The 10000-nt window shown below is 38.1% G+C and overlaps 1 protein-coding gene across 1 annotated transcript in view; it reads right to left on the reverse strand.

Moving 5' to 3' along the window:
* The window catches only part of col14a1b (collagen, type XIV, alpha 1b), a 208527-nt gene that overhangs the window by 62335 nt on the left and 136192 nt on the right, over positions 1-10000 (reverse strand). The window contains 1 exon segment of the mRNA XM_078290196.1: positions 9600-9709. Within this exon segment, the coding sequence (XP_078146322.1) occupies positions 9600-9709 (110 nt within the window).

Here is a 10000-nt window from a genome sequence, read left to right on the forward strand (position 1 = left end):
TGGTCTCAAACAAATACAGTTTATTGTGATGATAGTGTAATTGATCAATTGATAAAAAAATGAATACATTAAAAATTAATTAAAAATGTAAATGCTTTTTTTCTCAGAGGGAATTTTAACCTGCAAAGCAATACATTCTCAAGATGACACACACACTGAGATGTACACACACACACAATCACACACACACAAACAGGCAAGCAAGCATCTGAATGCACACACACACTCAACTGCATACTCACACACCAAAACTTGCACACACACACACACACACACACAGACATGCACACACTTACACCAGAGACACACACCTACTCACTCGCTCACACACACACACACACAGACACAAACAATAGAATTATTATTATTATTATTATAGCGTTCGAGAAGGGGCACCAGCCTGGGGGATAGAAAAAAAACTTGATATATTTAAACTGCAAATGTTTTCATCTCATCTTCTTCAAAGGAATGAAAAAGAAAATGAAGAGGAAAAAGCCGTGTCTGTATTTACCGACATGCAGCGGCTTATTCAGCCAATGAATGTGTTTATTGTGATAAATGACGTTTATCCGCAACCTGCACTAGAACCTGAACTGGGACACAAAACAGGAAAAAATGTGGAACTGAAACTAAAATCAACCGTCCGACCATCGCTGCTATTTATAACCACACAGGAAACGTGTCGTTATCACAGTAATGTTTTAAACTTTATAGCTGATGAAGCGACGCCTGTCCACCTGAACCCCGTTAACACTCTGAGGTACAAACCTTTGAGTTTAACAGTAAAAACAACAGACGCCAGGCGAGCTGCTGTCTGAGGCACACACACACACACACACACACACGACACCTGAACCCCATTAACCCTCTTCTATATGTTAACCTTTGTGTTTGACAGTAAAAACAGGAGAGCGACTCTGTGTGACTTTGTTTTGTTTCGTGGGAGACTGTAATATGTCCAGAAAGTGGAAATTAAATAAAAGACAGTTTATTTGTTTGTTTGTTTGTTGGATCACAGCTGGTTGTTTTGTGTTTCTCGTGGATTTTAGCATTAAAGTAACTTTCTTCACACAGAAACTCCAACAGCAGGCTTCAGTTCAACACATCAACTGTCTGGAAGTCAGTAATAATCATAATAACGTGAAACTTTATTGATTCCTGTAGGGAAATTCTCTTCTCTCTGTTCTGTAAGTGACAGTTTTAAGCAAATCCATATTATATAAGTAATCCATACTCCTTCCCAAACCTCCCTCACATACAGTCTACTTAACCTTAAAGCTGCATATATTTATATAAGACCAGAATTGTTTCTATTCTATTCTTTCTTTAATTGTTACTTTTGTTGATGTTCTATTTTCATGCCTGTATTCTCTTTTTTTCATCCCTGTTGTTATATTTGGTGCTGAAACGACCCGGTTTCCCCACAGAGATCAATAAAGTTTCATCTGATCTTTTTCATCAGAGGTCAAAGGTCAGAGGTCAGAGGTCAGCTACAGAACAGCGACCCTGGAGCCTGTAGGGAATCAGCGTCTTGTCTTATAATTATAACAATAATAATAATAATAATAATAATAATAAAAAGTGTTCACAAATTGATTTTCAAAAAGAGGGAAACAAAGGTAAACTAAAAGGAGCAAGGAACACTAAAATATAAAAAATAGAAGATTAAAATTGGGAAAGAAGGAAGTAAAAGCATAAAAATAACAAAATAAGAGACAACACAAGAGTAAAAAGTGGGCAAAATCAAAAACCTTCCATCAAAGCAAGTCTTTGAAAGTGTTTTTGAGAAGTGAGATAAAAGACGATACTGACTTATCCTAAATTCCTCATTCAGCAGGTCCTGCAACCTGAGCGCTGATCCCAGATCAGCTCTTCTGTTCTATTCTTCTATTCTTAGACGCTTTGAGAAAAAGCCTCGTCATCACAGAGGTCAGACTGAGAGATGAAGGCATCCAGCTTCACTCCGTTACAATCTGAATCTCTCAAAGGAGAAGATTAAAACACACAGCAGTGCAAATTCACTTGTTAACGCATTTTATGATTGTCCTGTGAAGTGAGAGAATATTCAGAGAGCAAGACACACACACACACACACACACACACCACAGCCCAAAGAAAACCAGACTATAAACCCGAAGCGTCTGCTCTGTAATTTCTGACATATTTCTGAGTGAGGTTGCGACACTCAGCAGAGTTTAACCAAAGTTGACGAGTCGACAGTTACAGTTTTTTTTTAAATTTAACACCAAAAGGGAAAGTTTCCTATTTGCAGTTTTGTGAGTCTTTTCTGGAAGCTAATTTTGTTTTAGTCTAGTTCAGTAGAAACAAATGAAGGGTTTCATTCCAAATTGCTCTATATTTCATTTAGAAAAAAAAATAATAAAAAAAGTTACCAGATGTTTCTTGCTCAATATCCAAAAACACACACACATGAGCACAGGCTGTAAAGTTTTACTAGTTTGTAAACAGAAGGTTGAGGATCGCTAATAACTTCAATAATATTTAATAGTGAGTTTTATTTCCACGGCAGCGGAGTAAGAGTCACACTGTTCAAGAGGCAGAGATCTGCTTTGGGAATGAAATTCATTAAATGTGAAAACTAAATTCCACATGTAAAGAAAAGGTTCACAGGTGAAAATCATATTTCCACATGGGAAACAGGGAATTTCTCATCTTCATGTATGAAAACCCACACTATTACTACTACTACTACTACTACTACTACTTATACTACTACTTATACTACTACTACTACTACTACTACTACTACTACTACTACTTATACTACTACTACTACTACTACTTATACTTATACTACTACTACTACTACTTATACTTATACTACTACTACTACTACTTATACTACTACTACTACTTATACTACTACTACTACTACTACTTATACTACTACTACTACTTATACTTATACTACTACTACTACTACTACTACTACTTATACTACTACTACTACTTATACTTATACTACTACTACTACTTATACTACTACTACTACTACTACTACTTATACTTATACTACTACTACTACTTATACTTATACTACTACTACTACTACTACTTATACTTATACTACTACTACTACTTATACTTATACTACTACTACTACTACTTATACTACTACTACTACTTACACTACTATTTATACTTATACTACTACTACTACTACTACTTATACTACTACTACTACTTACACTACTATTTATACTTATACTACTACTACTACTTATACTACTACTACTACTACTACTACTTATACTTATACTACTACTACTACTACTTATACTACTACTACTACTGATACTACTTATACTGCTACTACAACTACTACTTATACTACTACTGCTACTACTTATATTACTACTGCTACTACTGCTACTGATACTACTTATACTGCTTCTACTGCTACTGATACTGCTGCTACTGCTACTGATACTACTACTACTGCTACTACTACTACTACTTATACTGCTACTACTGCTACTGCTACTGATACTACTGCTACTGCTACTACTACTAATAGTACTATACTGCTGACATTAATACTACTACTGCTCTACTACTACTACTACTACTGTGCATACTACAACTAATAATAATAATATCCCCCAACCACAGGGAGAAATATATTTTGTTTCATGTTTATATTAAGATGTAATTTATATTTTGTATATTTTACAGTTCCTTTAGTAAGTTTTAGTAAGTGCTATATACATATTATGTATCTTGTATTATATATCTTGATTCCTGCTCTAAATTAAAACACATTTCGGTTCGTTTTAAAGGAGAATGGGCGGCTGAAAGGGATTGACAACACACTTTTTATTTAGTATCATGAATGTGTACTATCTTTATTTAGATTTAAGCATTCTTAAAATTCAATAACTGTAATAAAATGAAGCTTGTGTTGGAGCATTTTCTACTGTGATACGGCTGTGTGGGCGTTACCCTTTCCTCCAGGCTGTGGGCGGGGCCTAAGTTTGACTGACATGCCTGTTCAAACTCAATATTTGGCAGCTTGTATCTGAAAACGAGGTGGCGTTTTGATAGGATCAGCCCCTTTGTTACGTATTAAAGTCATTTTTTTAATCTCGCCCCACAAAACCTAGTCGCTCGGATAAATTCTCGGAGTTTTGCGACATTTTTCACACCCCAGGATGGGCGAAAATAACTAATTCAATGAGAAATTTCATATTTTAGATGAAAACCATGACGTCTCTTAGAAAATGGTTTGCTGCCTTGGTGTTAAGGTTAAGCTTAACTTACAAAACAGTAATACTGAAGAGGGTAGAATGTGATTTTAGTTTGAAATACTGATCAATAAAAACAGAACATTTTCTTTCCCAATCTATAATGTGTTTGGAATTGATCCCTTCAGCTGCTCATCTCCCCAAAATGCTGCCAAGGTTTGACTGCATTCAGTCTCATGGATATTTATAATAATAATAATAATAAAGTTTTTTTAAAGAGCACTTTTCAAAACGTAGTTACCAAGTGCTTTGCAATTAAAAGGTAAAGACAAAAGTAAAATGAATTAATCAACGCATACCTGCTATAGAGTAAAATCCAGAGATAGTTTAAGATACTTTAAGATACTAACCGAAAAATAAGTATAATAAAAAAAAGATGAAATACCCACAGTGAGTTTGAACTGCAGTGATATTGATCGATCTGCACTCAGTATTCAGACCTCAGCTCAGACTCAAACCCCTTCACACTCTGATGAAAATGAACTTTAAAAAAAATTAAAATGGGTGAAATATGAAATCCAATCTGTGTGATGTTTATGTATTCTGGGAAAGCAGCATTCTGAAGTACTGTTTAAAGAATCTGAGATGGACTGGTGACCTGTCCAGACCAAAGGCATGCTGGGATAGGAATGAGCGGGTAAAGACAATGAATGATGAATGAATGAATGAATGTTTATACAGGTTAGAGCCGGGCTAATTGGCTGCTATGTCGAGCCAAGTAAGGACTGTAGAAGATTTACATTTTTTTACTTTTCTTTTTTTTTGGAATCACATTTTTATTTAATTTGAGTGTAGCGGTAATAGGTCTTCACATACACATACCTGCATATATCACATACACATGTACAGTGTTGGGGGTAATGTGTTAATCAGATCACTTTCTTGTGGTAACGACTAACTTAACGCATTCGTTTTTCAATTTATTTAATCAGTTATTAGTTACTTTCTCAAAGTTACATTACGCTACTTTTACTTTTCTTTCAAATGGTTAAATGTTTAGTTAGCGCAAATTAAAAAAAAACCATGACAGTATTGTACGCTACATGATGTTATTAAAGCAGACGGCAGCAGGCGGCGGTGCGGAGGAGGCTGGAGGTCACGACTCGCTTTCAGTATGAACACGAACTTGGAAATATTCACATTACTTTGAACTGATGGAAGAGAAGGATCAGAACATTACTGTTAACTGTAAGTTTAGCTTTCACTGTCAAACCTTTCAATTCAAAAAGATTTGAACTGAAAGCTTGTGAGCGTCTGCTGTTTATTTTGAGACCGGACCGGATCAGTTTCCTCTGGGATCTGAGTGTTTACTGGTGAACAGGTCACTGAAAGCTGCCTTGATGTTTTCTTTAGACAACAGTAGATTCTTCAGGCTGAGTCCCAGACGTGATGATCAGTGATGATTTCTGTACATTAAGAGTGATGACATCAGCAGAAGGCGTATTTTAAAGGCATGATTTGACGTTAAAGTACTCTAACGAGTTACTCTTAATAAAGACTAACTTAGTAACGTAAGTAGTTAATATTTAGGACAAGTAACGAAGTAAAGTAACTAGTTAGTTTCAAAGTAACTTTCCCCAAAACTGCACATGTATACGCATAGATTACATATCCATAACGCAGAGGTGGGGACTCGAGTCACATGACTTGAACTCGAGTCACAGTTTTAATTGCTTGAGACTTGAGTTGATGCATGAAGAGAAGACTTGAGACTTGACTTGACTTGGGTTCTGGTGACTTGGGACTTGACTCTGACTTGTACTTTGATGACTTGAAAAGGTTTCTAAAGTCTTGACTTGAGATCTTGTGTTTGTGTAAATGACTTAGATTGAAAGTGATGAGATTTGTTCCAGCAGACGACTGAATTTAAATTCTGTTTTCTGAATTTGTATGGAATGATTGAATTTATTGAAGTTGAAACTGATTATAGAAATCAAACTCATGATGCTCTTACCAAGTGTTAGAAAAACTTTTACCAAAACGACAGAGTCACTGGATTCAAAGTAGATTGCTCTTTACTCGCAGCGAGGAATCAAAACAGGCACTACATTTGATTGATTACTGTCAGCCAACACATGAGTTTTATACAGTCATACAAATAAGCCTCGCCCTAACGGCGGTTACACAGTAACTTCTGTTCAAAAGAGATAACGGCTCACAAAAAGGAACTTTGTATATGTTCGTATATGGGACTGTCTGTCCTCAAGTGTGTTAATGTTTTTAACCATACTATTTTAGAAACAGAACTTCATGACCTTTAAAACCAATGCAGTTGTGAAACAGTTCAACGTATTCATTTCGGTAATTTTTCCATCACCAAGTTTTTATCCTATTAAAACCATATTGCATTGAAAAGTCCTAGATATTTTTTTTTTTTTAAGATATTAAATTGATACTGGACTCTTGATTTGTTCTGACTTGACTTGCTGTTCTACATTTAGACTTGAGACTTGACTTTAATGACTTGGACTTGACTTGGACTTGACTTGGTAATCTACATTTAGACTTGGGACTTGAATTGAGACTTGAGCCTCAACACTTGAGACTGACTTGGGACTCGAGCAGAGTGGACTTGGTCACACCTCTGCCATAACGCATTGTTGCGGACAGTGATAGGTCGAAAAAAATAAAGATAAATGAAAAATTAAAAATTCTTCTACCCTTTACAAACCACATTCCCCTCCTCACAGATTTACATTTTCAGACCCAGAAACAAAGTCAAAAGAAGCAGTAATCCCAAAAAAAATGAATTTCATCATCTGTTTTTCCACATTAAGGAGAGACAGGAGGTTTGTAGAGAGCTAAAGCTTCATGTTAAAGGTTTAGGGTTCATACTCAAACTTTTTCTGATGTGAAAATAGCGAGTTGTGGTTTCGACAGTCTGGTTCCTGAACTCGGCTACAGCTGAGTCCTGGTTCCAAACTAAAAATATCTGCGGTGGAAATAAAATTTATTCATGGAAGCTTATTCTATATCGGGAAAAAACCCAGATGCAAAGCTCTGCTCGCACGGCACGCCCGTTCCTCTGTGTGTGTGTGTGTGTGTGTGTGTGTGTGTGTGTGTGTGTGTCTAGTGATAGCCATTGTAGAAGCCCCTCCCCCTCCCAACCTGCATCTATCCTGCATTAGCACGACAAAATGTTTCTAATAAATCCTGTTGAGTGTGAAGCAGCGTTTCCCTCAAGCATGTTAGAGGAGAAATCCACTCGGGTATTTTTACACTGTCATCATCAGTCTGTTATGTTCAATCTTCTGATAAAGTGTTGTAATTTACTTTTTCTTTTTTTTTTTGGTGAACCCACTTTCCCTCAACCTCCCTCGTCTACTTCTACTGCAGTTAGCGACTTACTACGTTTCCCAGAATGCCTTTCGACAACCTGCAGAGAGATGGGGAGTCCATTTTTTTCAACCAAAAGCAGGTTTATGAGCATTTAATTAGCTTGAAAGTGTGATCACTCAGCTGTGGGTGATGTGTACAAGTGGAGAGAGCGATAGTGATTCCATAACAAGACGCAACCTGTCTCTCTGCTGCAGTGCATTCTGGTCTCTCTCTTGCTCCTGTGGTGGAGAAACTGGTCTCTCTCCTCTTCTACGATGGATTTCTCTCCTGTATGATTGTTGAACGTCTCTCGGTGCAAAATGGCGGCTCTAGAAAGAAGCCCTCGCTCTTTGATTCTGAGGGACTGACACCAAAACCTGACGTTTACCGCTGAGGTTTTACATCCTGAAACATTTTCTCATGTCAAACTCCTCGTCTGCGATTGGCCGGTTACCCACGAAGAAGAAGAAATAACACATAACGACATAAACGTATTTTAAGTGTAGAGCAGACTCTTCAGGTAGAGGCTCTCTAGGATTATGGCAGGAATCCAACATCATACACAGGCACACACACACACACACACACACACACACACACACACACACTCACAGCAGAACAGAAGGTCAGACGGTAAGCAGGATAAGCTCTGCTGACAGACTGACTGCTGCAGGTTCAGGCTCAGGGCAGCAACTGACTGACTGACTGGAATCAGACGGTCAGAGTCAACAGACAGTCATGTCTGAGCTGCTGGGGTTTTAGAACAGAACAGAGAGAAAGAGAGAGAGAGAGAAAGAGAGAAAGAGAAAGAAAGAAATCAGTCAGTCTGCTATTCAGTCAGTCAACCAGCTTGTCAGTCAAGCAGCCAGCTAATGCATGAGTGGGTCAGTCAGTCGGTAAACCAGTCAGTCAGTCAGTCGGTCAACTAACCTGTCAATCAGCTAATCAGTCAGTAAATCAGCCAGTCAGTCTCTGACTTACGGACGTTTCCATAGAAGAGTTTATTGGTGTCAGTAAACCAGTCAGTCAGTCAGTCAGTCAGTAAACCAGTCTGTCAGTAAACTAGTCAGTAAAGCAGTCAGTCAGTAAAGCAGTCAGTCAGTCAGTCAGTCAGTCAGGCAGTCAGTGAACCAGTCAGTAAACCAGTCAGTCAGTAAAGCAGTCAGTAAAGCAGTCAGTCTCTGACCTTATGGAAGTTTCCATAGAAGTTTCTTGATGTCAGTAAATTAGTCAGTAAAGCAGTCAGTAAAGCAGTCAGTCAGTCAGTCAGTCAGTCAGTCAGTCAGTAAAGCAGTCAGTAAAGCAGTCAGTCAGTAAAGCAGTCAGTCAGTCAGTCAGTCAGTCAGTAAACCAGTCAGTAAAGCAGTCAGTCAGTCAGTCAGTCAGTCAGTAAACCAGTCAGTAAAGCAGTCAGTCAGTAAAGCAGTCAGTCAGTCAGTCAGTCAGTCAGTCAGTCAGTCAGTAAACCAGTCAGTAAAGCAGTCAGTCAGTCAGTCAGTCAGTCAGTAAACCAGTCAGTAAAGCAGTCAGTCAGTAAAGCAGTCAGTAAAGCAGTCAGTCAGTAAAGCTGTCAGTAAAGCAGTCAGTCAGTAAAGCAGTCAGTAAAGCAGTCAGTAAACCAGTCAGTCAGTAAACCAGTTAGTAAACCAGTCAGTAAAGCAGTCAGTAAAGCAGTCAGTAAACCAGTCAGTCAGTAAACCAGTCAGTAAACCAGTCAGTAAACCAGTCAGTGTCTGACCTTATGGAAGTTTCCGTAGAAGAGTTTCTTGATGTCAGTCAGTAAACCAGTCAGTCAGTAAAGCAGTCAGTAAACCAGTCAGTCAGTAAACCAGTCAGTAAAGCAGTCAGTTAGTAAACCAGTCAGTAAACCAGTCAGTAAAGCAGTCAGTAAACCAGTCAGTCAGTAAACCAGTCAGTAAAGCAGTCAGTTAGTAAACCAGTCAGTAAAGCAGTCAGTAAAGCAGTCAGTAAACCAGTCAGTCAGTAAACCAGTCAGTAAAGCAGTCAGTGTCTGACCTTATGGAAGTTTCCGTAGAAGAGTTTCTTGATGTCTGGTCCTTCGAAGGTGACGGTCTGGAAGTCTGATCTGTAGTCGCTGTTGAAGAACGTCAGAGTCTTCCCTCCGTCTGCACACACACACACACACACACACACACACACACACACACACACGCACACACACGCACACGCACACACACACACAGTGAAGATCAATAGAAACAGAGTGAGAATACAGACTGAATGTAAAAATATTAAGCTGCAGCTCCTTTTGCAAAATCGATATCTCGGCTGTCTCAAAATCCTTCTGTAGCTCTTCTCTTTGTCTCCTCCTCCTCCTTTGTGATTGGTTTAGATTTAATAATTGAAATCAATAAGTGATAATGGCTTTTACCTGGATTCACCCTGTGTGTCCCTAA

Source organism: Centroberyx gerrardi, chromosome 19 (genome assembly GCF_048128805.1).
Source record: "Centroberyx gerrardi isolate f3 chromosome 19, fCenGer3.hap1.cur.20231027, whole genome shotgun sequence".
In the NCBI taxonomy this organism is placed as follows: domain Eukaryota; kingdom Metazoa; phylum Chordata; class Actinopteri; order Beryciformes; family Berycidae; genus Centroberyx; species Centroberyx gerrardi.